General features: G+C 42.7%; 1 protein-coding gene across 1 annotated transcript in view; it reads left to right on the forward strand.

The window, feature by feature from the left end:
• Nucleotides 1-22192, forward strand: part of LOC101793000 (amine oxidase [flavin-containing] A) — a 38492-nt gene extending 16300 nt beyond the window's left edge. Inside the window, exons 4-15 of the mRNA XM_027448995.3 lie at nt 5643-5747; nt 6126-6217; nt 9822-9963; nt 11414-11563; nt 12859-13018; nt 14335-14431; nt 15818-15871; nt 16803-16860; nt 17293-17390; nt 18793-18904; nt 20390-20452; nt 20826-22192. Coding sequence (XP_027304796.1) covers nt 5643-5747; nt 6126-6217; nt 9822-9963; nt 11414-11563; nt 12859-13018; nt 14335-14431; nt 15818-15871; nt 16803-16860; nt 17293-17390; nt 18793-18904; nt 20390-20452; nt 20826-20981 — 1287 coding nt within the window. The 3' untranslated portion in view covers nt 20982-22192. The remainder of the gene's footprint in view (nt 1-5642; nt 5748-6125; nt 6218-9821; nt 9964-11413; nt 11564-12858; nt 13019-14334; nt 14432-15817; nt 15872-16802; nt 16861-17292; nt 17391-18792; nt 18905-20389; nt 20453-20825) is intronic.
• The last annotated feature ends 4868 nt before the right edge of the window (nt 22193-27060 follow it).

The following is a 27060-nucleotide window of genomic DNA, read 5'->3' on the forward strand; positions in this document are numbered from 1 at the left end:
TTTGCTGAGCAAACCAGGATCCTCAAGGGAGGCATAGCTGTTGGAACAGGGGATCAGCAAAGGGACTCCCTTAAGCACTGAATAAATAATAATTATGCTTTTACTGCAGTCAGTTTCATTCCTCCCACATTATTTTCCCATGGATTACAGGTCTTTTGTTTTCTTTTCTTTCCCTATGGGTTTTCACTGCTTTTTCTCCTTACTCTTTCCTTGAGAATTCATGTAGTCACTAAGTCCTTTGTTTTAAGGATCTGTTGCTAAGTCTTCTTTTAAATCCCACTTCTTGAAACCTATTGAAAACAAACTGTGCAACCCAGGCTGTTGGCTAGGTTGATGAATGCTCAGTGATCTTAGGACTTGTACGTTTTGCCTACCAGCTACATACTGTTGTCATGCTTTGACAGTGTCCAGGTAGAGATGTGTGCTCTCCTGGCTATATGTGCACCTCTCATATTCATTAGAGGCACTTTGGGAACCAGAAGGAGTATTTTCTAGGTGATAGAAAATGTGTTAGTGAAGAAATTGTTTGATATTGGAGGACTGTCACTCCAGAAATTAAATATTAATCTAGAAGAGGGATGTGTTCAGCTTCTTGGACACTGTTGGCTGTGGGCCAGCTGCTGCCTTTGAAGTTTGAAGAGTGAGACCAAAAACTTCTCCCCTCGTGTCCCATCTGCTTTTTCTGCCCCTTAGTGGCTGTCTGGAGTGCGGAGCCAGAGGCAGACAGGAAGGTCTCATCCCAAGGGCATATCTTTGAACTCTGCGACTCTGCAGCAGTTTTGCCAGATGTGAGAGGGAAAGTTGCACTGAGGAATGGCTAAACATGGCTTTAGATGTTGTTGTGATAGTCGTTCATTCAATCATATGCAATCCACAGCATCTCCAGACTAAGAGATTTTTGGTCACTTGTTTACCACACTGGTCCGGCTCAGTTTGGCTCTTTCTGCAGGTTTTCAGGATACAGCTCAGGCTGGGTTAGAAGAAAATGGGGAAGCCTTATCCTACGAGCGGAAGCAGCCAAGGGAAAGTGGAAATCCCCTGGGGGATTTCATGAGCTGCTCTGCTCTGAAAGGAATTTTTCCCATATGTATGTGGAAAAATACCACATGCGGCATGCTTTAGAAATTGTATTGCTTCGTGTGGGCAGGTTTCTTTTGTAGTCACATTTTATTTGAAGGTTGAAATACGTAACTATTGTTTATCTTTTTTTGGTCTGCTTGTTCATTCTCTCCCATTGGTTAACATGGAAACATGGACTGCTTTGATATCAATCAGGAAATTGTTTGTGTCCTGTCATGGTAAATCTGTAACTTCCAACTTTCCACTTTCTTTCCAGCCAGATTGCTCCGTGGCTGCTCTCCCGTAGATCGTAAACAGCATTTTTGGACTAAGAGAAGGCAAATGTGCAGCAGTTGCCCCTTTCCAGAGGGGCAAATAGCTTTTTATTTTTACAGAGGTCCTTGAAGCTCACACCGTGTCCCGTTTTCACTTTCTCTTTAGCAGATGTTAGAAAATAAAGGCATTCATGCCTTGGTGTAGTATTAAACTTATCGAATAACTGCAGTCCTCTAGTATTTGGCTGCAGCACTCAGCTGCAGTGTACATACCCCTGGAAAGTAGGGACTGGTTTTACTTATTTCTTTGCTTACCATTTTCAGAGCAAGGCAACACAAGACAAAAGAGTTTTCATACATAGTGCTTCACATTTGCCATCTTGCCTTCCTCTAGCTGTAACACTAAGAGGTTAGCATGCAGCAGATAAGTCTGTGCAGATTGCTGTAAATCTGTAGTTCAGACAAGGGAACTGCAGGTGGTCCCAGGTGCTGCAAAGCCTGCGAGGTTAGGAAGCACCAAGTGGGGAGGGATGCATGCCAGAGGGCTCACACCATAAGGAGCTGTTGCTCCAGCTAGGCATGTTGTGCATGGCCTAAGGACTGCAGCAGTCCTGCTCTTGGGGCACAAGAACTGCTTCTGTGCTCCTGATTCATAGTTTTAGCACAGGGGGCAGGAGCCACGTTTGCTTTTCTCCAGCTGGCAAAATTGTCTGTTCTTGGCCTGGTGTCACAGCTTGGGCTGTGTTCCTGTGGTGATGACTATAAGCTGCAGAGAGAAGATGGACCTTGCAGAGCATGGTATCTCTCTGGGGCCTTCTTTCTAGATATTGAACTACGATGCCTGGGGATAACATTTCCTTTGGATTGGTATGGTGTACCTAATCCAGGCAGGCAGCAGGATGCAAATCTGAGGTCCACGGGAAAGCATTCAACATGCCAGGAAATGGAAGAAAAATTAGATAAACTCTGTGGGTCAGCCAAGCAGCCTTGTGTTAGCATGGGAACAAAGCCAGGAGGTTATTTGCCTTTTAGTTAAGAAAACAGTAGTTCTTAAATAATCCACCCAGAACATTATAAACTTGTTTAAAAGTAGACTATTGCATGATCTTGCCTGCCTGCAGTGAGCTTCTCTGTGAAGCATGCAGACAGAGCTCCTTTGCCTCGCAGGGAGCCAATATTAAAAACCAATGAATAATTTACCAGCCCCATGTCATCTGGGCTGGATTTAGTCCCTTCTGTGGAAATACTTGTTCAAGAGAGAGGGCTGAAAAACTGATACGACCAAGGCAGTCAATCTGTCTGTCTGGTGGACAATGGGAACTTCTCTGCTGGAATGTCTTAGATTGGGACTTTTGTCTGATCCACTCCAACCTGTTACAGATCCAGACCCCTGCACAAGGAGATGCCATGCCTGTGAACTATTTCAGGCTCTATAAATTCTGTTTTAGCCACTTCCAGGTCTGTTGGCATTGTATTTTTCAAGGTTTTCCCACCCTTGATCTTGAATCCTACTAAAGTTATGGTTTTACATTCTGAAGAGACCAGTAAGTAATGCTGGTTTAGACTGTATTCATCATCAGTAGAAAATTGGTAGTTCTGAGTGGTTAAAATATATTTTCCTGTTGATCCTTCTGGGCTATGCCATTGACCAAATAAGTGGGAGTATTTTTTTTTATCATAAGTTTTCTTGATAAGTTCTCAACAGATTGTGGTCATGCTGATTTAAAGCTAGCATAGTGCTGGAAAATTTGGAAGAAGACATGAGGCAGCCAGGCAGTGGGCAGGTTCTCCCTGCCTCAGCAGGGAAAAATCTGCAGCAATCAGGATAGTCTGGGAGTTTCTGAACCTGGAGCTGTTTAACATGGTAGAGTAAATACTGGGAGCTGGAAAAATGTTTTGGCACAAACCCCATCATAAAGTTACTGAGAGAAATTTTCTTGGGCTAATGTTTTGATGTTCTGGGCTGATGTAGGTTTGGCTGGGGGAAAAAAAAAAAAAAAAAGGAGAGGAGCCTTAGAAGAAATTACTTTGTTTGCCTTTCTATTAAAATAAGTGCTGATTTTTTATTTTTTTTTTGAGTTAAGTAAGCCAAGGACAGGAGAGGCGTTTTCAAGTTACACCACTCAGTTCTAGCACAGTCACTCTTTCAACAAGCTGAATGGACAGAAGTCTTACTGAAAAGAGGAAAGTTTTTTAAATTGAAGAAAATAGCCTTGAACTGAGGGTTTATCTTTTCCCTTACAATATCTCTGTCACAAGACCTCAGTCATAACTCGTCTTCACCTGTTGTTTGGTGGCCTGACAGAACTGCACCTCGTCTCTGCTTAAGGGCAGGATTATTAGTTTTAAAGCACATAAAGGAAGACACACTGTTGGCACCTGCATCCCTGACCAGAATAAGAAGGGTAGCAATAAATAAGCTCTGAAGGAGCGGTATGCAATGTTCTTTTTGAAAAACAAAATGTTGTGCAATGAGAAGAAAAATATTAATGATATATTACAGCTTTGCGTGAAGATTACCATGCTTGATACAACATCAGTTTATGACAGTAAAAGCTGCAAGCAAGCAGTTTATCACTCTGCATGCATTTTTTGGTCTGCTCTTCTAAGGCTGAACGCACAGTGATATAATGGCAGTGAGAAATACTGCTCCAGGAAAAGGAAGAGGCAGTATCGTGCAGAGGATTCCCTTGCTTGTAGTTTGTAGGAGCATTTTCTCTGTTCTTGCCATGGCAGGATTGTGTTTTGCATGCACACATGCACCCGAAGAAGGCTGGAGGAACCTCTCCCTCCAATTTACATATACCCAAAAACCCAGAGGCAACCAACTACCTCCAAAGTCCTCCCGGTGACTTGAACAGAAAACTCAACATCTGTTGAAAATTAAAAGCAAACCTTTAAGCTCTTGTCTCTGAATGTGGGATCACAGCCTTGTGCTTTGCTCAGCCCAGAGGTTCCTGTGCCTAGAGCACACTGGAGAGTGTGTTTGGTGCTGCTTTCTATGAGGATGGGGAGTTCAGTATTCTGTTCAGTATTCTGAGTTTCACCTTGCATCTTTTATTTTCTTGCCATCTTTGCAGAAAAATGCTCTGAAGAATATCAGAAAGCTGTACGTATACACATAGACAATTATCATTGTGTCAATTATCAAGCTGTGCACACATACACAATTATCATTGGGGAACATGGATAAATCATCTCACACCGAGTGTGGGGATGGCACTGTTGGCTCCAGCTTCATTTCCCCCTGCCCCTGGGTCTGCACCTCATGCACTTGCAGCACTGCAGCCTCTCGCTTGGCCTGGGAATCCCACCCATGGGTGCAGCATGGTGTATGCATTGCACTAAAAAATGTGTTACATGTGGCATAACACCACAGCTCCTACCTGCCGGGGTCCAGCTCATTCACTGCATCCTGCCACATGGCCTCGTGCAAACTTATGACACACCTAGAAAAGCAAACATGTAAGAGATCTGTTGAGAAATTTGCCATTGACTTACATGGGAGAAAGTTCAAAGCAATTTAATAAGAGAAAATGTTGCCTGCTCATCCAGTCCTCTTTCAGATTAAAGTTATCAGAAAGAACCAGCTGCTGTTAGATTGTCTCACTTATCTTTATATCACAGGATTATCTGCAAACAGTCTCTATTCCTGTTGCAGCTATGTGTCATACACACTGTAATTATTGGAACTATTTTTACAATTGTACCAAATTTTTTTTCTGCAGCCAAATACTTTCTTTTTGGCAAAATAATTTTTTTGAGGCTAATTTTCTCTCAAGGCACTTGGAACAATAAAGAGGTGTATATATATATTTTTAAAGGTGCTACATATCATAAGGGCAGCTAGATAGTCTGAAAATCTAAAATGCATGCAATTTTAAACCCATGCAAATTTTAGGATGCACATTAGAGCAGGTGGGTGACCACTACATTCATTCACATATAATAAAGAAGAATACGTAGGAACAAGGAATATCACCTTGTCCATTGCTTCAGACCCAGAAGTTGACAGAATCTGCTCAGAACAAATGTAATCTCCCACCCCAAATGAAAAACCAACAGCGTTGTCAGGTGAACTGTTTTTTTGTTTTGTTTTGTTTTGTTTTGTTTTTCCTTCATACGTAGATTCATGCATTCCATTGCTTATATGTGTATGCAGGGTAAAAAAAAAGAAGAAAAAAAAAAAAGGCTTGAATTTAGGTCTTTTGGGCCAGAAGTTTGACCATGTGATGACTTTGGGATTTCTCTGCTCTTGACTAATGCAGGTATGCTCTGTTGTTTCAGTTGCTTGTGTTGTTGTTTTAGGGAAAGTCACGCCACTTCGTGGGTATTCGCCCTTCAACGTGGAATCCCTTCGTTTATCTGGATTACAATAACTTCTGGAGGACCCTGGACAAATTTGGAAAAGAGGTAGGTTCTGTAAATTGCACCAATTTCCTATAGAGCTCATGTCACGGTAAGTAAATCTGTGTTGGTTATAGTTTTCTTCTCTGGCAGGGTGTAGAAAGATTTTTTCCCCTTCCCCTGCTCAAGCCTTTTAGAAGATGGATGGGCCATCTTTGTTGCTTGCCAAGCTGAGCTCTGATTTTTCTTTGGAGTAATTTTATTTCTAAAATTCTTAAATAGCAAATGCCTCAAAAATTCAAGTAGTACAACTTCAGATCTCTCTGTGTACAAAAAGTAGCCCCTGGGGATTCATGCTGGGACCTGGCAATAATACAAACTAGCTATGACCTGGCAATGATAAAGTGCTGAATAATTTATTGAATAATTTGCCTCTGTCTCTAGATTCCTCTTGAAGCACCATGGGATGCTCCACATGCAGAAGAGTGGGACAAAATGACCATGAAAGAGCTAATAAATAAGACTTGCTGGACCAAGTACGTAACTCTTCATTTGTTCTGAAATCCAAATGCAGAATGACAGTGGGTCCCTAGCAAATTCTAGAGTACAGCTGCATGAAGCCTTCTTGTGGAGAGCTTTCTCATGTTCCAATTGACTTCAGATGGGGCATAATCAAATCTCTGTGAGCCAAGTACCCATGGCAAGGAGGGACAGCAAAAACCTTGTGGAGCCTGAGAAATGTCTCAAGTTGATGAAATGTGGTTCATATCGACAAAGGCAATGACGGTAACATATGATAGATAGTGACAGAGTAGAAAAAATAAATGTACAGTGGACAGTACATTGAAGGCATTTAAAGTTCATACTGCTGTAACACTGTATCCCAGGTAAAGCAAGATAAGCAATTGTTACTTTTCATTCAGAGCTATGGAGGAAATAAAAAGAATAGTTCTTCTTAGTGTGACAAAAAAAAAAGGGGACTGGAAAATTATGACAGACTCAAAGAGGAATGAAAATTACTAGATGTTTGGAAAAAGTCTTCATAGAGGGGTTGAGAAGAGTCACTGTGTGACATGAAGTCTTCTGGGAAAATTCCTGTGGTCTTCAGTGCGGTTAGTGTTTCTGCTATGAGGGGCTAGCAGAAAAGATTAGGGTATGAACATCTACTTTGAGCATACGTACAGATCACAGTGGCATAAACCAGTAGCTATTTCTTCCAGTAGCTAAGTCTTCCAAAGCATTTTTGAGTACTTAAGGGTTTGCCATCCACAAAGCATAAAGAAGTAGTTACCAGTGACTTGAGCTGGCTAAGCTTTATTATCATCAGTTGTTCTAGTGCCTTTGAGCCCCCTTCACTGACCCCGTACCCACAGAGTAAGGTGCTGTGCAAGCATGAGAGAAATGTATGGCATCTCACCCAAAGTGCTTAGGTTTAGGATGAGAGACAGCAGATATACAAAGGCAATGAGAGAGCAGGAGATATTTGAGATGAGATTGATCTTTTTGATGGACTGTTGTTAGGTGCTGGGTGAGGGCCTGTGGATGACAGGGTAGGACACAGTGCTTGTGTTGGCTGGCAGATGTGATTAAAGATGCTGGAGAAACCTGAGGTTTGCCCCTGCAGGCCCACATACACGGGAGTGACAGCATGTGCTCTTCTCACCATATTTCTATTTAATTCAGGTGAGAACATGCCTTTTCTTGTCTTTAGGGAAAGCAGCACATAAATAACTACATTTTGTAAATATGAATTGAAGTCACTTGTAGGCATAGAAATTGAGGCAGAAGGAGAAGGGGCTTCCCCTGATGGCAGGCTAGGAGCTGAGGAATAATGTCCTCTGACTCTTGGCCATGTCGTCTCCTATATAATTATAGCGTGTGTCTGCCTTAACCCTTGGAGAGAAAGAAGGCCTTCTTGTTGCCCTTCACCTCTCTTGCTGTTTTATGCCTGGGCCCGGCCAGGAACTTTGTCTTCATCCCTGCGGGCCTTTTGCCACACTTGCTTAACTCTCTGCCATTGCAGAGCACCATCCTTGTGCTCTCAGGAGGCTGTCCTTGAGTGTCAGCCAGCTCTGCTGGGCCCCTTTGCCCTACAGGGTAGTTTCCCATGGGATTCTGCCAAGCAGGTCCTTGAGGAAGCTAAAATCCACTCTTCCAAAGTTCAGGGTTGTAATCCTGCTGTTTGTCGTACTCCTCTCAGGGTCTTTGACTCCACAGTCTCATACAACCAAGGGTGCCCTTCACCTTTGCATTACCCAACAGTTCTTCCTCATTTGTCCAACAGAATGTCTCCCCTAGGTTTCAGCATCAGGGACCCAGGTGATCTATTGCTTAAAAAATGTGCAATGTATTTCATACGTCTATGAAGGAGCCCACTGTATGAATAGAAAAAAAAGAACAATGTTCAGTATGGGGCAGCAACAGCTGGAAATACTCTTTTCTTCATTTCCTTTTTCAATAAATTCTATTTATTAGGCAAAGAGAAGCACACTCATGCTAGCACCTGTATCCCTGCTTGCTGTGCTGGCCCCAGTGCTTCTTTGTACTTCTCTCCTCCCTTGCATTCAGCATCTTATCTGTTTGGCTGTGCTCTGCCTTTTCATGCTGACTGTGGTTTAGCACTCTGCTTGCAGCTTCCTAACCAAAACTTTCCATCTGAAAGGATTTTGCGGGGTTAAATCTTACTCGGGCTCTGTGTGATACAATATGCAGCAGTTTGGACTTTCTCTTGCTCTCTGATGCACTGCAGTTTTCTTTACAATAAATTTCATGAGCCATTTCTCTGCAAACTCAGTCACTTTGAGCTACCCTTTCTGTTTCAAGTGCACTGGCTCTTCCTTTTCTAGCTTTTACTGTTCCTCTTAGTCAGGAAGTCAGCGAAGTATAAGCAAAACTGCGTTTATAGTGATCTCCGTGGGAACATGTTTGTCTGCAAGACTGCTTCTACTGCTGGTGGCTTTCTGGCACTCCAGTTTTAATGGACACCACTCCAATTTTAATGGACACACTCAGCCGAAACATGTTCAAAAAGCCATTTTAAATCTTCAAGCCAAGCCAGATTTTTCTAAACATAGTTAAAAATGGTACCTCCCTAAATGGAAAAGCTTTTTTACAACATTTTCTGTATGACTTGGGTCAAGATTGCAATGTAAGAGTAATTTGTCATGTGCCACAGATCAACCATTACTAATCCTGAAGACGCTTCATATTTCTCAAGCAACAGAAATTTGGCATCTCAGTGCTTTCAGGACTGTTACAGTGGGCTATTGTGTGCTCTATGTGTTCATATTCTTGCTAATGAAATAAAGGTGACTGGACTTCATGCCTAGGGAAATTAGGTTGTAAAAGTTTAAAAGTTATATATTTTAGCCTGGACAACTTGCAAAGTTGCTTCCTTTAGGAGATGGTTATAAATCCATGTGGTTTTATGAAGCTTCATCTAAATCAAAGACCTTTTGCTTTCTTTGCAAAATAATTTCAATTCTTTTAGTAATATGTAGCTACAGATGAAACAAATGATCATACATAGCAATGTCCTCACCTCCTGCTGGTGTAACTCTGTTTATGTTCAGAGGATTTACTTCACTAGACAACTGTTCCTCTCCCTATATTTGTGGCAATAACTGACAATTTGATTTTTCTGGGTTACTTATGGTGTCTGATTCTTGGTCTTACAAAAGCACTGTTATATCAGAGATGGGAAATGTTTTAGCAGTGTGGCTAGTTGAGTCCCTGAAGAGCAATCAGACCTTGGAAATGATGTGCCTGATGAGCTCCCTGTGGAGGAGAAATGCAGAAGAAGTTCGCTAACAGGTTACCAAATGCATTCTCCTGTTGAGAAAAATATTTGTTTTGATGAAAGGAATGGCGACTGGGAAAGTATTTAAAGAAATAACTAAGGTAAAATCAGTAGGATTTCAAACTGCATGGGTAAATGCTTTGGAAGGAAGGAAGGGAGGCGCTGATATAACCATTGAAACAATCAAGCTCCAGGCTAACAAATGAGGCAAATATAAATCATTTTGGCTTCTCTGGCAGTGGGGTAGCAACCCTTATCGAGAATAATAAAGAAAAAATAATGAAAGCAATCAGGAAGCCGCATTTGTTCAGTACCTGTTTCTGCTCCTGTGTTTCATGCAGAGCTGGTAAAGAATTTGCCACCCTCTTTGTGAATGTCAACGTCACGTCTGAGCCGCACGAAGTCTCCGCTCTCTGGTTCCTGTGGTACGTGAGGCAGTGTGGGGGCACATCCAGGATATTCTCTGTCACCAATGGGGGCCAGGTACAAAATGTCTCCTATTTTTCCCCCCCTTGAAACCTTAAAAGAGCAAGTGGAGTGTCGTACCCGCCAAACTCCTGCAATTAATGAAAGGAGAACAAAACACCAAGTTTATGGGGCACCAAAGACAGTTACGTTCTCATGGGGCTGAACGGCCCTCTCAGCTAACCCTGTGTAATGAGGAATTTCATTAGCTAGGCTGTGGGATAAATTGGGACAATTTAATTAATTTTTCTGTCCTGCATTCACTTCAACATAGTTCTTTTGTTGCAGATTTGTTTTTTTTCCCCTCCTCCTTTATGTGCCAATTTGTTTTCTATGGGATACTTACCACATCTGAATGTTTTCAACAGTTCAAAGCAAGTGTGCTCGAGACTGAAATACTGACGTTTTTTATTTTCTTTGTGGAAGTCTCTAATGCCAAGAGTTGGAAGTAGGTAGCAAAAGGCCCTTCAGGTAGGAGTAAAACCCAAGAGCCTTCCTCCACAGGGGCCTCTCAGCCACAGTCGCTGTCCCATGTCAGCAATTGCTAGATGTTGCGGTAAGGATTAAAAATAAAATAAATACCCTTAGATAGACAAGACATGTGGAGAGGGGAAAGCTAGGCTGAGAAGAGCGCTTCCTTTTCTTTGTGCCTGGGTGTGTCAGGCTGCCTTGGTTGCTGCCTTCCTTCCCTCTGCCTGATCAAAGTCAGCTGAGAAAAAGAAGTGTTTCTGATTTAGCAGCCATGATGAGTCTTATAAAACTTCTTCAGGCAGTCATTTCAGTATTTCAGCACAAGACTTTGTGGCTCCTTTTCTCCTTGCCTGTACCAGCATCTTCTATGTAAAGTGAAGTGCTTGTTAGAGCAATGGTGGCTGATGGATAAAAGAGGGCTAGTGCTTCCTATTGGCCTCTGCTCAGACATCACAAAAAGTATGTGTCACAAATTGTGCTTTTTCCAGACAACACCGTCTCTGTGTCCTCCCAGGGACAGATAAAGCTCATTGCCTGCTGCACTCGAGGCCAGACTCAGTTAAAGATCTGTCTTACTTCTGAGCTTGAGAAGGCTTTTGCTGTACAGATGCAAGGTGGTATCTTTGTCACACATGAGGGTTTTGATAGCACAGTGATGGCTAAAATACTAAAAACTTCTTTTTAATGAGGTGATTTGTTTATTCTAGCTAAAATAGCTGCATTATACTTCTTTATTCTGTGGGCTTCATGAGCCTTTAAGCCAGGTAATTGAGAAAGCCATTGTAAAAATGTCTCAGCTATCAGTCTCCAGTGAGGTTCAAGCTTTTGTCTTAGCTCTTATGAAAGTCTGGGCTACTTTATGCATCCTTAGGACTTGTAGGTTTGCCCTGGAGTTTCTTGATTATGAGCAGAAGTCATGTTCAATGTCATTGTGATTAATGCTTGTGAATTTTTGTTTGTTTGTTTTGTTTTGTTTTGTTTAATGTTTGTATTTTAGGAGAGGAAGTTTGTTGGGGGTTCTGGTCAGATATCAGAGAAAATAAAGGATCGCCTCGGAGGCAAAGTTAAACTGGAGAGACCTGTGGTCCGTATTGATCAGACAGGTGATAATGTCATTGTGGAGACTCTAAACCATGAAATATATGAGGTAATTTGATTAAAATAAAAGTAGAGTATGCATTTAGTGGGTGAATACATCTGCTGTAGCTCTTAGCCAGATGTAATCAGGAAGTACCTATTTGTGTGTGTCTATTTCTCAGACTGTCCGGACAGTCTGTGAAACCTGCTTTGCAGATTTATTTATGGCTGGGTCACATCTTGGTGTTCTGCTAATTGGTCATTAGTCTGCTTTGTCTATCTGACCTTTTTTTGTGATTATGTAGTTTTACATTTTATTTCCTCATTGAGACTGTTTCAGATAAAGAAAAATAAGGTTCCTGTTTGTATTGAATTTTGTGGTTTGCAGGAAAAAAAAAAAAAAAAAAGAACGCAACATTTCAAACCCAGTTAGTAAGATTTGTGAGGTCAGCTTGTCACAAGCTACGAAAGGCCAAGGCTCAGCCCCATCCCATGCAGTGACAGTAGCTTCCTTCTGAATGCAGAGCCAAGCCTGCTGCAGGGGCAAGGAGGATTTGTGGGGCTCAGCCACCACCTGCAAGACACCCATCTCATCAGCTGCAGTGTGCAGAGGATATTTAGGGAGAGTTAGCAGAAAGAACTGCTTTGAGACAGAGGAACTGCTCTGAGGATATGCTGAGGAGGGGCTCTCTCCCTCCCCCAGGGATTATTAGCCACAAAGTCAAACCACAGGCTTCTTCCTCTGTGTCGGCTGAGCTCAGTCAGAGCAGACAGGCTTCCTGCACTCAGTGGCCCTGCCAGTATCAGCACTCCTTGGAGCATCAGTGAGTGTAGTGATTCAATGTCAGCCTGAACCCTGAAGCAGAGCATCCTTCGTCACTCTGGTCAGATGCAGACCTGTGGGAGGAAAGGAGCATGTTCAGGAAAGCTGAAATCACCACCAGTGTTGCCTGTCCTGAAGCAGAATACTGTGACCATGCAATGAAGTGATTTATTTATTTTTTTATAATAAAAAGGGTCATATTTTCTTGGGAATATTAAAAGGCACTTTTACCTATGCTGTAAGATCTTTCTTGTCCCATTCCCTGACCTGTCTCCAGCCAGGTTTCATCTCTAGTCCTATAGTGTTCAGAAAGCTGTCAGGAATCACATAATCACAAAATAACCTATTTTCCTTACCTTCTTTTTCTGAAATGGCAGAATTCTTCTGGCCACCTGGAAATATCTGTATGGGAAAGCCAATTAGGAAAGTCAGGGGTGGGAAAGCAATTAATGATGGATAAGAGCATCTATCAAATGTGTCCTGCAGGGCAACCCCAGTGTGAGGCAGTACCTTGTCTCTGCTGACTGTGGTTTACTTTTCAGGGCAAGTATGTGATCAGTGCTATCCCTCCTATCCTGACAACGAAGATCCATTACAACCCAGAACTGCCACCAAAGAGAAACCAGTTAATTCAGCGTATGCCTATGGGGTCTGTCATAAAATGCATGATGTACTACAAGGAAGCCTTCTGGGAGAAGAAAGGTATGTGGAGAAAGCGAAGGACTTGGGAACCCAGTGCTATGCTAATTTTGAAGCTCTGCTGTCTATCAGGGAATAAATCCAGGAGGGCATTAAATGTGCAAAACACCCGAACTAAGCACATAGAAAAGCAAAAGCTCTTTGGAAAGGAGAGCTCCTTGTCCAAGCTTAAGTATACACCTTTTCCCAAAGCAGAGTTCAAACCCCAGCAGGATCCCAAGTCTCAGAGCTGCCAGCTGCTCACTGATAGAAGAAGCCAGGTTTCCCTGGGAAGTATTGCTGAAAGCTATGAGGCCACCTGCAATGCACAGAAACAGCAGCCATGCAGCAGCAAGTCCCTGATTCTCCCTGCAGAGACAGAGTTAGGGCAGCCAGAGTGAATTTACAGCAGACGACAGTGAGATCTTTGGGTGTAAGTGAGACCTTTCCCTGTTTTTAATCCTCTGTTCTACAGACTTTGTATCTCAGAGGAATGGGAAAAGTAGGTTAGCTTTTTGTTTAACTCGAGATATTTTTCCAAGTACTGCAACATCACATTTTTCTCAGCTTTAACTGTTAAAGAATGATCAAAAAATCAGTTACCATTTCTAGAGCTATTTGCATGAACAGGTTAGTTTCCACTTCCTATATAATGACACCGAAAGTTGCACTGGGTGAGAATATTTCTTAATCGAAAGAATATAATTTTGCATGCGTCAGGGAATAAGCCAACCACCAAATGGGATTAGAAAGAAATGTAGGTAGGTTTATACATTTCTATCTGTGCAGGATTTTTTGTGTGTTCATCTGAAACATGTAGGTGGTGCCAAGGATGTGATACTAGATTAGATTGCCCATGTTTCTGCTGCATTACCATTACTGGACACCATTTATGACAGTCGTCTCATCAATAAAATCAATACAGACTGTAAATTTGAGCCCACAGTGAGCAGATATAATTACATTGGGTTTTGTTGCTGCTCTTGTTGTTTTAACCAAAGTTACTTATGGAATGAACCATTGTAGTTCTTGCTAAATCAATTTATTTTTAATGCTTACTGAGCCCAATATAGAAAGCCACAGGGACTTGCAACAAGCCACAAAAATTCCTTACTAAGTAGTAATGGAATTTAAATACGACTTTTATAAGTCTGTGTACAAAATTTCCCAGAGTCAGAGGAAAGAGAGGAAAGACTGTTACAGACTTCTAGTTATTATTGGTGACCAAGGAATTACTGTGCAATTCCTTTTATTGATAGTTTTCCCAGTTCACTGCTGTCAGTATAGAGATTATCAACAGGTCTCTCTGACAATTATTTTGCTTTCTTTTCTCCCCTTAGGTTGCAGTGCTGCTCTCTTCATTGAAGATGAAGAATGCCCAATTGGAATAACCATGGATGACACGAAACCAGATGGATCTTTTCCTGCCATTATGGGGTTAGGAGCTTCTAGCCCATACTTACAGATATGCATTTCTTTTTGTATAAAGGAGTGAGAGGAGGAGGAGGAGGAGGAAGAGGGAAAATGGACAGATCCTATCAGTGGTGTCCACTCCCACAGCCCTAATAGAGGGTGGAAAGTACTTCTAACAGCCCCCTTGTGCCTCTCTAGTCCATTTAAGCTTTTATGTGAAAGTTGTGCTACAAATAGCCTGATACAAAGGTGATTGTCAGGAAGGGGTTGCTGAATTCACCTTTACTTGTTTGAAGCATTCAGACACTGTTTTGCTGCTGAGTAGATTTAGAAATAAATCCTTTACTTACCTAGTTTTATGAGAGTTTTATGAGCCTGTACTCTGCTTATGTCAGGACCTTGCATTTTACACCTAGGCCAAAATGAAAATGCAATTGTCCAAGATATCATCATTTGCATCCTCTCCCCATCTAGCTGAGGAGGGGCAAAGAACATCAGCTTGTGGTTAAGTTAGGCAGCAGCTGCTCAGTGAGGAAATCGGAATTCTTCAGTGAGGAAATAAAAAAAAAAAAAATAGAGGAGCTGGAGTTTGGACAAACAGATGACAAAATGTGTAGCAGCATTTATTGGCTTTTAAAAATGAAATTAAGCCAATATGAACAAACAATCTTTACAAATGTTTCCACTGTAATCTGAGGGGAACCTGCCAAAAAAGGCCAATATAAATGTCAAGCAACCACTTGTGAAGTGTTTGGCAAGGAAAGCGTGCCACTTCTACCAAACTGTACATGCTTATGAGCATATTCAAGGCTTAAAAACTTCCGTCTTGCAAGTGGTAAACCTCTTCCAAATGGCAAATGGTTTCTTGCATTCTCCTTGTGGATTTCTCCTTGCAGCTTCATTCTAAAGGAGTGCAGGAACCTAATTCATCCCAGAAGTATTTCTACTGAGGTCAAAGGAACTGATCACCAGATTTGCTTCTTTCATGCTGAGTAAAAATCAGGCACAGTTCTTACAGGACTGGTCCATGGTGCTGTGCAGCGTTTGTCAGAGCAGCAGGCTACCAGCACGTATTAACACCAAGTAGCATGGACAGTGGTATGGCCAGCTGCCTGTGAGACATCAACAGCACAAGAAAACTCAGGGTCTCAGCCTTTTTGGATAAGAACTTGGTGTAAGAAGGGAGGCGGTGTTGACTAGTTTGTTGAATGTAGGATACCCCACAGGGGCCTTACACCTGCACGTCCTATACTTATTTTAGGGATTGGATATGAAAAACTGTCAGGCCCATTACATGCCGTTAAAATGCTTTGTCCAACTTTTTTTTTAGAGTTGTTTCAAGCAAAATCTTGCAAATCAGATGGAGTGTCAACATTGTATGATATTTGTATGTCATATTTTTCTTTTCAGTTTCATCCTTACCAGGAAGGCTGTTAAGCTGGCCAGTCTCACTAAGGAAGAGAGGTAAGAGTTCAGAAATTGTAAATATTTTAGATACAAATCGGTTTTCTGGAATACTTCCCCACAGGCACGTATGTGGGTTTGTGTGTGTGTGTGTGTGTGTGTGTAAATATGCACATACTCAGTGCAACTACAAGTGCTGGAAATCGGGGTGAAAATTTAGCTTTTAGCATAAACAGGCCAAGACACTAACAGCGATATCCATGCAGTTATGGTTATTTCTGAGTTTCGAACTCCTGCCTGTGCTTCCATGTTATGACTTATCAGCTCTGCATGTGCATTGATAAGACTTTCCTGAAGACATTCCCAAGCTGCACCCCACTGAATGATGCTTCACCCCAGGGAGAGATGGAGCGCTGACACTCAGAGTTGTGGGTGTCTTTCACATTCAGACTGGGCAACAAAATTTTTAAACCTCCATGCTTAAAACAGTGTGGTTTCTCTGTTAGTCTGTGATATGAACAAACAGTACTTTCTAAATGTGATTTTAGTATACATGCAAGTGAAAGAGGAGTTCTGCTTAGGAATGTGAGTAGCATTCTCCAGCTCATATTTTGTTCTCAGGTATAGTAAATCTGTAAGGATTTCATTGATTTATATTACTTCTCTTCTGGTCTTACATCAGTGAACAGGAGAATGAATTGGCACCGCATCCTAAAATAACTGCACAGAGATTTATTTTCTAGAGCTCATTGCCAAAATCGGCCTTCGTTTCCCATTCCAGGGTCCATTTTGTATATCACAGTTATGCTTCAGCATTTGAATATGCACACTAAGATAAGAACTGGAAATCAGACTTAAAAGCAAAGCAAAAAAACAACTTTCTTTCCAATGTGCTGCAATATGTATTTATTTTTTATGTTTAATAACAAGAGCAATAGCTTAGAGGCTTTTTCCACTTTTTTTTTTCCTGAATATTTTTGTTCTCATATAGGAAGAAGAAAATCTGCGAGTCATATGCCAAGGCAATGGGGATGGAAGAGGCATTACATGTAAGACATGAATATTTGTTTTCACCTTTGTTGTATGGTAACATTGCTACTTTGTTCTGGAGGATGAAGCCAAATTGCCTGGGACCTAAAATTTTGTGTTGTGCCATAGTGCCATAGAACCTGTACACCAGAAGTGAGGGCAGCAGCATCTAGTACAGGAAGAAAAGACCTGGGAGTCTCACTCTTTGCAAGAAAAGAAAAGGCAGTGCATGGTTTAATTTGTCCTGCATTTCTCTGTGGGAGGATAGAGCTTCTCTAGAAGTGTAAATGTTTGTTTGTTGTTAATGGATAGCATTAATCAGATGATATGACATTGTACCCTTTACCTGTTTTTTCCGTCTTCAAAGGAAATAGGAAATTTGTTTATTTCTTTCTTTTATATCCAGTTTCTTTGCTACTGTTTTACTCTCTAATGTTTGCTAATACTTACAGCCAGTGCATTATGAAGAAAAGAACTGGACCATGGAACAATATTCAGGGGGTTGCTACACAGCCTACTTCCCACCTGGCATAATGTATTCATACGGAAGGTAAAACATAAAATGCTTTGCTTTCTACTTTGCATTTCTCAGCTCATTTACAATGATGCCCTTTGTGCAACAAACTTAGGACATGTAGCACTCTGGGGGAACTCCAACCCTCTTTCCGCTCCCCTGCACCCAGCTAATAAGACTCTTGCTTTCAACTTTAATGAGAGCAGTTTCTCTTGTGACTTTCACGAAAACAAAACACAGTCACAAAGGGACCTGCTACAGCTACAAAACCTTTCCCCACAAGGCAGGATACTCAGAATATTTGCCACTATGCAGTATTTGCATGTTTTCATTATACCCTTTAATGCTTTCTGAGGCCTTGAGGACACATGTCTTGGACACAGGAGGAGTCTCCATTGACTGTGTAGGTGGAGCATCAGATTCTGGCAATGCCCATTGAATCACATAACCAGGGGAAGACATAAAATGCCCTCCCCACACAGAACTGCTGTATTCCTAAAGGAACATGTTCAATAATACCGACTAATATGTGGTGTATCACTGAAAAGCCTGTGGAAAGCACAGTTCAGCACCTATTGGGAACAAACAGACAAATCACGTATCCAAAACCAAAGACCAGGCAAATCATGTAGCACATGACAGTGTGAGCTCTTTAGCCTGTTCTCCTCAGACTGTCCACTGTGGGGCTACACCCTGTCTCTGTGCCAAGATGCGAGTGGGAACCAGTCATCCCATGCACAGTTGTTTTTGTATCAACTAAACTGAAAGCTTGGTTAGTGATGGGTGAGGTCTCTGGCCTCACCCATCATGGGTGGAATGTTGGATGGGAACTGTTATAGCAAGCATGTCCCTCCCTGGGAAAGGCAGCTCACTCCCTATGGCTGAGTTGACCCGGATCCTTGTGCAGCTTTGTGCAGCTGAGGGGCTGGTTTATATGACCCTACAGGGCCAGATGCAAATCCATAAATGTGCATGTCTTTAGCTGCCAGCCCCTTTTGGCAAGCAGCCAGGCAAGTCCAACACCCTGAAGAGAAGCTGGTATTGGTGACCCCTCGCTGAGAAAACATCATTCACATCCCATTGTAATGGCAGGATAACAACAAAGCTGCCATGCAGAACACATAAACCTATCAGCTGCACTGCATTTCTGGAGGCTGTTAAGATTATCCCTTATCCCAGCACTAAAATAAGGCTTGTATTATTTTGCACAGAAGCTGATTTGCCCCTTGGATTTTCTTTCTCAGATCTTGTGTTTGTGTACAGAGAGGCAGGTGGGTGGTTTTGCAGGGAGAGCTTGTTGAACTGTGCTTCCCAGCCCTGGTCTGCAGGGATTCTGGAGGAACCAAGTTGAGTGCTCCATCAAAGCCAATGAATTGCTTTAAGAAGGATCATCGCCTTCTTATTACTTGTCATCTGACATTCTCCATTTGTTTTGAAGGATCATTCGCCAGCCAGTTGACAGAATCTACTTTGCTGGCACGGAGACGGCTACCCAATGGAGCGGGTACATGGAGGGGGCCGTGCAGGCAGGAGAGAGAGCAGCCAGAGAGGTACAGACCGTTGGCTCGGGTCATCTCTTTTAAAAGGCTAAAAAGAATTAAGTACAGCTTGCAGGGTCTCATTTGGTCTATCACACACTGTAATTGTACTGGGGTTCCTAGAACTGGTGGGGAAAAATCCTGGAACGGAAAGTGAGCCAAAGGCTTTCTTTTTTTAACTTCAAAAACTGTTTAAACTTTACTTTGTTTATTATTGAATAAAGTGCAGCCAAAATCTCACAAGAAACTGAACATCACACATTATGTTGCTGCACTAGAGACTTAAAACAAAGCTCATGCTATATAGTTCATGTCCAGATGAACAAACCCTCCAAACTAATGCATCCCTTAGATATTCCACCACAATTTCTATCACATTAATCACAGTTTTTTGTTTGTTTGTTTGTTTAAAGCAATTTCAGACATTACAAATGTGTGTGGTTATTTCCCGTGCAGCAATCTGGAAATCTGAGCATTATTCTGATTTTTGATCTATCCCTTCTGCTTCTCCTTTCACCAGAGAATATAGTGAGCTTGGCTTTATGAATCCGTAACGGGTGGCTCTGATAATGTCTAAATCTCAGAATGACACACATTGGGCTGGGTTCCCAGTCACAGTAAAATCTCTTAACAACAGTCTGGATGGAGGGGAAAAAAAACATCTTTAAAGGGTATACATTACAATTAAAACTGCTGTATGCCAGAGCCACAGAGTTGTTAAATAATGGAAAATCAGCCCCTTGCTTTCCTTTGACAGAGTATCAAATTCACCTTATAATCTTCATTGCTTGCTCTGTTTTAAGTAACCTAATTTCTCATTTATTTTCTCTGTGCCTGTGAGCAGCTGTTACAAAGTTAGCTGTCTCTTCTGGAGACATTAATTTGCCCCCAAGAGCCTCCATGATTTTTACAACCAGTCCATGGTCAAAAAAAGCTCAATGAACTTTGTATGTTCTAAGTGTAGCCAAGAGATAACTTCATCAGAGTATGCTTCGAAAGTCCAGGACTTGAATCTCTCCTCTTTCTAGTTTGTGATTCAGGAAGCATCGTTCCCAACATGCTGTGTGTCCCAAGCACGTGGGACTATGCTATTTCTCAAATGTCATGTGAAAAAGCACTTTTACTTGTACTCAGGAAGAAAAATAAACATCTGGAAAAGCTGTAGTTCCTTTGGATTTCTGTGTGAAGGCCTAAATTTTACAGACAGGGTGAAAGACTCTGTGAAACTGTCCTTGTGTTCTTAAAACATTGGTTAGCCACACACAGCCATTTGGTCACCAGCTATCATATTTTTACACAAACTATCAAGATTCCCTCCTTCGCTCTTTGCTGATATAAGCAGACAAATCGCTACACGTTTTCTGGTTTAGTGCACTTTTAGCTAGTCATAGTTATGCTTTTTCTCAGTGTCAGCTTGCTCTGACTTGCTGTGTTTTTCCGAACTAGAAAGTAGTTGGTGTGGTTTTTCACATGTGGTTCCAACAATTTTAATTCTAGATTTTACACCGTATGGGGAAGATCTCTGAAAATGAAATTTGGATGCCAGAGCCAGAGTCAAAGGTAAGTAACTTTCTTGTCACCACAAGAGCGAACCCCCTGGATGGGCTGCGGTCTCTGTGATGGTGGTTCCTGTGGGACCTGTCACTGAACAAGAGGTTTTGTTACCTCTTGTGTTGACAATATTAATTTTTTCAACATGTTCATGGTGTATTGTTACCTCTGCGTAAGGGGTGGACGATTAAGACCCATAGGTAGCTCCACCTTGACTGTCCTGTGGCCTTACAGGCCAACACAAAACACGTTTCACAACCATGACACACCTTCCCCCACCTTATCTGGCTCTCGAGAAAAACTTGTGATCTCCCCAGCCTAGTGGAAGACATTTACACACTGAGGGAGAGCCTGTGTTCATACAAATCCCTCTCTCCTCCAGGACGTCCCATCCCGACCATTTACCACCACCTTCTGGGAGAGGAACCTGCCGTCTGCGCCAGGACTGCTCTGTCTGCTTGGGAATACTGTTTTTTTCACCTCTGTGGCTGCTGCAGGGCTGTTTGCCTATAAAAAGGGACTATTAATTCGAAATTAGCGTGGACTAAATGTCCAGTTGAAGCTGAGTACTCACTCTTCATCCCATTTACCAGATGAGGGTTATTTTTGGAATGAAGTGAGCTGGAAAGGGCAAAAGGTATTCTCCTTGTGATTTTCTTTTTAGTGTCATAATTAAAGCATTAAATCTACTGCAATTGCTACCAGCAAAACAAACTTAAATCAACTGTGGGGGTATTTTTTAAATTTGCCTTTTCCTTGTCCATTTGTTTTGATTGGACCCATTAATATCAATGTTATATTCCTAACATAGGGAAAAAAAAATGCAGATTGGACCTTTTCCAAAAAGCAAAGAGGTTTTGGATCATGCATTCATTTCCACTTGCTGCTCTATTTTTTGCCACATGAGTTAATAAGTACCCTTATGTATTCACCTCAGTTAGTGTCTCAGAATATCTGAGGTTACTTCTGCAGCATCCCTGCTGCACGCAAGACATTAGCATGCCAATCAGACACAGAATTGCTAAATTAATTTCCAAAGGCATTTGATTAATTATTAATCATCACAACTGAAACTTAACTGTGAGCGGGATGAAAGGAGATAATTAGTATGAAGTAGATCGCTAAACAGCGAGAGGAGAAGCACGGGTGGACTTTGTTCCACCTGCTGCTGAACGAGCAACTACATTTTATGGTCGCAAAAGGTGCGTTGGGCAGTGAGCCTCACGCTGCTGCAGTTCTTCCACAGAGCATCTCTCAAGTCGCTTCCTGGCCCAAGTGCATTTGACCCAGGCTGGCCGCTGGCTGTTAAAGTGGAAAGAAGTGAATTAGCAAACTTGAAGCCCCTCTGACTTGCAGCAGATGCTGGCAGATTTTCAGAACATCAGCCGTTTCCTGGCTCCCTGTCAATTCGCTGTCCCTCGTTTTGCTCGTACTCCGTACTGCCTTCCTACAATAAGGAGAAATATATTTGGGGCTTGAATTACTGCCTTGTAAATTACAGTAATTGGATGCATCTGCCTGTTCCGCTCTTATTATGTACATGACACACAATAATCAGTTTAGTGTTAACTGAAGTCTAGAATATATGTTTCACCACATACCGTCATTATGTGGTCTTTTTGCCATGAAATGTGACCATTGTATGTGTCCATGGACTCAATTGTCATTCAACATCAGTGAAATGTGCCTTTCAATAGTCCTGAAACCTTGATAAGAGGATCTCTTCTATAAACTTTTCTTCATATTCTTTCTCTTGTGTCATCTTTTTGTGAGTTTGTGGAAGGTTTCTCTGCACCTGTGTTAAATCACAGGATATATCACATACAGCAGCCAACAAACGCTCACTCTGCTCAACGTAGTCTGTATGTGTACACAAAAGTTTACATAAAACAGACCTACCTACCCAGCAAGATGATGTCACTCCTGCCCATCTCTTCAACTACCTTCATATATCCTCTCACTTTTTTGTACAAAAGCTTTGCAGACCCCGTAATTCAGTGCAGACCAATTTCAGTCTATGTGCTGGCAGGCTTAACAACAGAAGTTCTTCCCAGAGGGAAGGAGAACTTCAGGTGGCCCCTTGTCATCAGGCTCTTTTCAGATGTGAGCAGGTGCTCAGAGTGTTGGAGTCAAGCACAACACATAAAAGGTACAGCTGGTATGCATCTCCTGAGCTACTTTCTTCATTGTTCCCAACCATGCTGTGTGAGGATCAGACAGCCCCTACCAATTTCTCTGGGGGAAAGAAAACCTGACAGTTTATTTATGAGACTGTCTATGTTTTGAGTTTCAGCTTTCACATCTACCTTGAACTTACATATGTACTTTGTGCTCCTTTCTGCACTGGAAAGAAGAGAGTAGTTTCAATAGGAAGCAGCAATGTTGGATTTTGTGGTATTAGCTGGTCATTTTTGATCCCCCTAACCCAGCCCTTACCATGCAGGTGTTCCTGTGCGCAAGGACTGTCTCTGTGCATGCAGCCTGGCATTGCTGTAGTGCGAGCCCAAGGCTTGTGGGAGGAGCACAGGCTGTCTTCTGAGACGTGTTCAGCGTTGTAAAATGGTTCTGCGCTGCTATGCCTGCTCCCCCTGGGAATATTCCCACCACCAGGAAAATATTGCTCATACCTGTTCAAAACATTCACACATGTATTTATGGCAGGTAGAGCCATTCATTTTGCTGCTTTCTTCTGAATTTCACGGCCATAAACAGCTTCTATGCAATACGCCCGTGGCCTGACACTGTCCAGCTTCGCTTTCCACATCGCTCCTGCATGTTTCCATTGCAATTTGTTTGGGTTTTGACATGCAAGTGCAATCCAGCTGAACCACTGGCAAACAGGGCCAGGTACAATGTTCCTCTCTGCACAGGAAAAGAGCACGTCTCACTGCTGTGGGAGCGGTAAATGGTGAATGAAATGAAAGAGGGTGATTAAAACTGGCATTTCTGAAACTCCTGCAGCTCCCAGGCACCGTGCTGCTACAGGAAAGGGCAACGTTTGTGACTGTCAGAGATCACAGACCTGCTTTCATGCCTCTTTTGACTATCAGAACAATTTCCCTGTTTAAACATTAAACATCTAGCTTAAATATTAAACAGCCAGGCATCTTTCTTAAACCAATTTTGAAGCAGAATGGGACTGAGTTAATCACTACTGACAGCTCCCAAAGAAGTGAGCTGTTGCCATAGTTAAAAAGGCTGAAACACCGTGGAAACACCTCTTTTCACTGGGAATGGAGTGGAGATCTCACCAGGCCAAGGGATGGGAAAGCCTTTGACAACCCTTTGAGGCTGGGCGTGCTTTGGGCACCATTTGTTGGAGGAAGAGCCGTGCACCCCCCTGGCAGATGTGAGGGATGTTCTGTCTTCTCTGAGCGAAGGGTGAGACAGGAGAGACAGGCAAAGATGGGGCAGCCAAGGTGCACACAAAGCACCTGTGTGGGAACTAAATTGCGTTTGCACATTTCTAAGGGTGCAAGGACCCCCAGTTTGTGTGTCAGTCTCCAGCTCTCCCATGCAAGCCACCAACCACCTCTTGCTGCCCACCTCCTTTCAGTCCTGCTCCTCTTGGCTGCAGCTCCTGCCTGTGCAGGGTGGCCTCACCATCCCCTCCCAGGCTGCCACCAACCAGCCCCATGAGGCTGGGGAGCTCCAAGCAGGATGGGCTGGCAACTTGGACCTGTGAGGCTGGAATCCCACCGTGTGAGAGGTCTGGGAAGGTGCCAGCTTCGCAAGGATGAAGCGCTGGATTTCAGGGGCTGTGTGCTTCAGCTCAGGGGACGTGAACCTCCCACCAGTGTGAGCAGCATCCCTCTAGCCATGCTCATTGTACGGGGCAAGGAGGAGGTCTGCCCACCTTCACCCAGGATGCTAAACGCAGCACATCCAGGTCTATACACCAGGCTGGACAAGCAAGTGCTTGCAGCCTTCAGCCTGGTCTCTTTGATAGTCATTCATCAGAGAGACTTTCCAGTTCGTGTTTGATCCAGTCTCCAGTTTCATGCTGTTTGATCTTTCTTCCCCAGATCAAATACACCTCCAACTGTAGGCATGAATTACCATTATATATTTGAACAAAAATACTGCCCAGAGGGCTGTGCCCAATGTTACCCACTCATAACATGCAGGTTTCTGGCCACTGTTCCTGTGGCCTATTGACCAGGTTTGCTGCTTAACACCAAGTGCTTTCCTCTGGCTACAAACCAAGCGATGGGCAAGCTGGATGCTGGTTATATGTGCTTTATACAGAACACAGCTCCAATTTCCTAACTGCAGCACCAACAAATAGAAAAATGTACAAATCCAGAGAGTCCTTTTCTGTGGAAAAATAATCTATGTTGGTTTTTCACTTTTTCCTTTTGGACTGTTTCTCTTCCACAAAGCTGTTTGAAACAACCAATTTTGCTTGTAAATGTTCCTTGCAAGAGTCACTTTCCACATACACACACAGAGAAAGCAAATTTCATCTTGGTGAAAATCCAGAAGGGGAAATTAAATATGCTCGCTGTTAGTGAACTGTAACTTTTTATTTTCCCACTCAGCCCCTGCACTTGGCAATCAATGTTTTCAGCTCCAGTTGCATTTGTGGTTCTGCTTTTTTTTTTTTTTTTTTTTTTTTTTTTTTTGGTAGCTCTTGGCTTCTGAGCTTCCGTTCTCTGTCTGCCTCTTTTTACATTTTTAAAAATTTTCTTTTGGCTTTTTCTTACATAGTAGAGACAGACTAGCCTGGGACATGTAGGAGTAGCAAGGAAAAAAGTGTTTCCCAAGGAAGAACACATGACTTAGGAAAGGAAAAAGCTCCACCACCATGTGCAGTGCAGCAGGACAGGTAGCTCATCCTCCCTCTAGGACTGACAAGGAAGCAAAGGACGTAATTACCGCTTGTGCTGGGGTTTGGCTTTCCACGTCCAGACCATTCACTCGAAAACTCCTTCAATTATAGCCTGAACGCCATCATTTTCATCCAAATATGAGCTAAATCCGGTGAATGAGAGGAGGCAGAGCCTGGCGTTTGAGGGGGACGGCTCCTGATGAGCACCAGCTGCAGACAGCTGTGCTGAAGGCTGGCAGCCGCCGAGGCTGAAATCAAGGCTGCCATCTGGTGGCTGCATAACCCCATCGGTTTGTCACCTCACAGGAAAATCTGGGAGCTTTGCTTAGCAGAAAGGTCTCAGTGGGTGTTTCTGTGCATGTTCTCACAAGTCCTGTTGGGTAACCAAAAACTCTGGAATCAAAACACTGAAGGAAAGGGATGCAAGTGGTCCCCAGCTTCAAGGCTTCCCCAAAAGGGGACGTTTATGTCTTTGCGGCTGCTCATCAGCGTGAAGGAGCTGGAATAAAAGCATGAACACGGATCTAAATGTATCTGAACACTCCCCTCTGCTGAGAAGGGATCACTTCGGGGCAGTGCACTTTATCAGGATAGACAGAGACAGTGGCTCAAATATGCCACCTCTGGAAAGCACTCTGGCCAAGCTCCAGCTCATAAAGAAGTGGGGAAATAACACACTTTCTAATTTAGTTTAATATTCTCATTCTGTTTGAGGGTGCCCAGGCTGGAGCAACGTCTCTCCTTGATTTTGATGAGGTGCAAGCACGCATTTCAATTGTTTCAGATAATGACTGCGCAGCCCAATGGAGTTCGGATCTGGAATAGTAGTTTCCACATCTGAAATTATAATGTAATTTCTGCTAAATGCAACACTGCTGTGCAAAGTGTTTTCTTACAACTTGGAGCATATGCAAATTGTTGGTGAACAGCCTGAGAGCTGACAAGGATGCCTCAGTGCATTATTAATACCTTTCCTTTTTATCCTTCATTCCCACCTAAGCATTGGAGCATATTTGATCGCAGTGTTGAATGCCATTAGACAGCAGCCATTTGACAAACCCAATGAGCCCAAGGCTGCTGTTTCTGCTGGGTACCATGTCCTCAAGCACTTCTTCAAGTCTCTTCTGTGCTACAGAAATGGCACCAGCGAGACCCTGAAAAGTTACCATTGGCTTTCAATGACAATATGGCCACATGCAGACGAGGCTGGGCTGCATTTGCCCTGCCCCACTCTGCCAGAGGTCAAATAAACAGATCACTTGGACTCAGATGAGACTTTTTCCCCTGCAAAGATGGGGATGGAGTCTGCAGAACCTGATGACACCAGATGAAATAGAGCTGGATGAGTAGTAATTATTTCACTGGGGCTGTTCCACTACAAAGTGACTGTAAAAATTCCTAACAGAAAATTCCATGTGCACAGCAAAAAACAAACCTGAGTAAAAGCTAACAGCTCATCACTTCTAAAACAGAAAAGGTCTCTCTCACATTCTGTCAAAACACAGCAAGACTGATGTTAACCTACAGTGGATGCAAAAGCTCAAAACAATTGTTTACCTCTTTCAGCAGTGCCTGGAAGAATAGAAAGCTGGGATGAGCTAGCATGATGCCAAGTAAAGACCCAATGGACAAGATCTTTAATGTATGTTTTACAATTTATCAGAGCTGTTTAAAATTCTTTCTTGAGCTTTTCTTAGTCCAGCTGCAGAATAGGTTATTGCTGCTGTCTGTATAAATCATGCAAATGGAAATCAGTTACAAATCCTGTTACACGGCTGTATTTTTT

The sequence above is a fragment of the Anas platyrhynchos genome, chromosome 1 (genome assembly GCF_047663525.1).
Source record: "Anas platyrhynchos isolate ZD024472 breed Pekin duck chromosome 1, IASCAAS_PekinDuck_T2T, whole genome shotgun sequence".
NCBI classification, from domain to species: domain Eukaryota; kingdom Metazoa; phylum Chordata; class Aves; order Anseriformes; family Anatidae; genus Anas; species Anas platyrhynchos.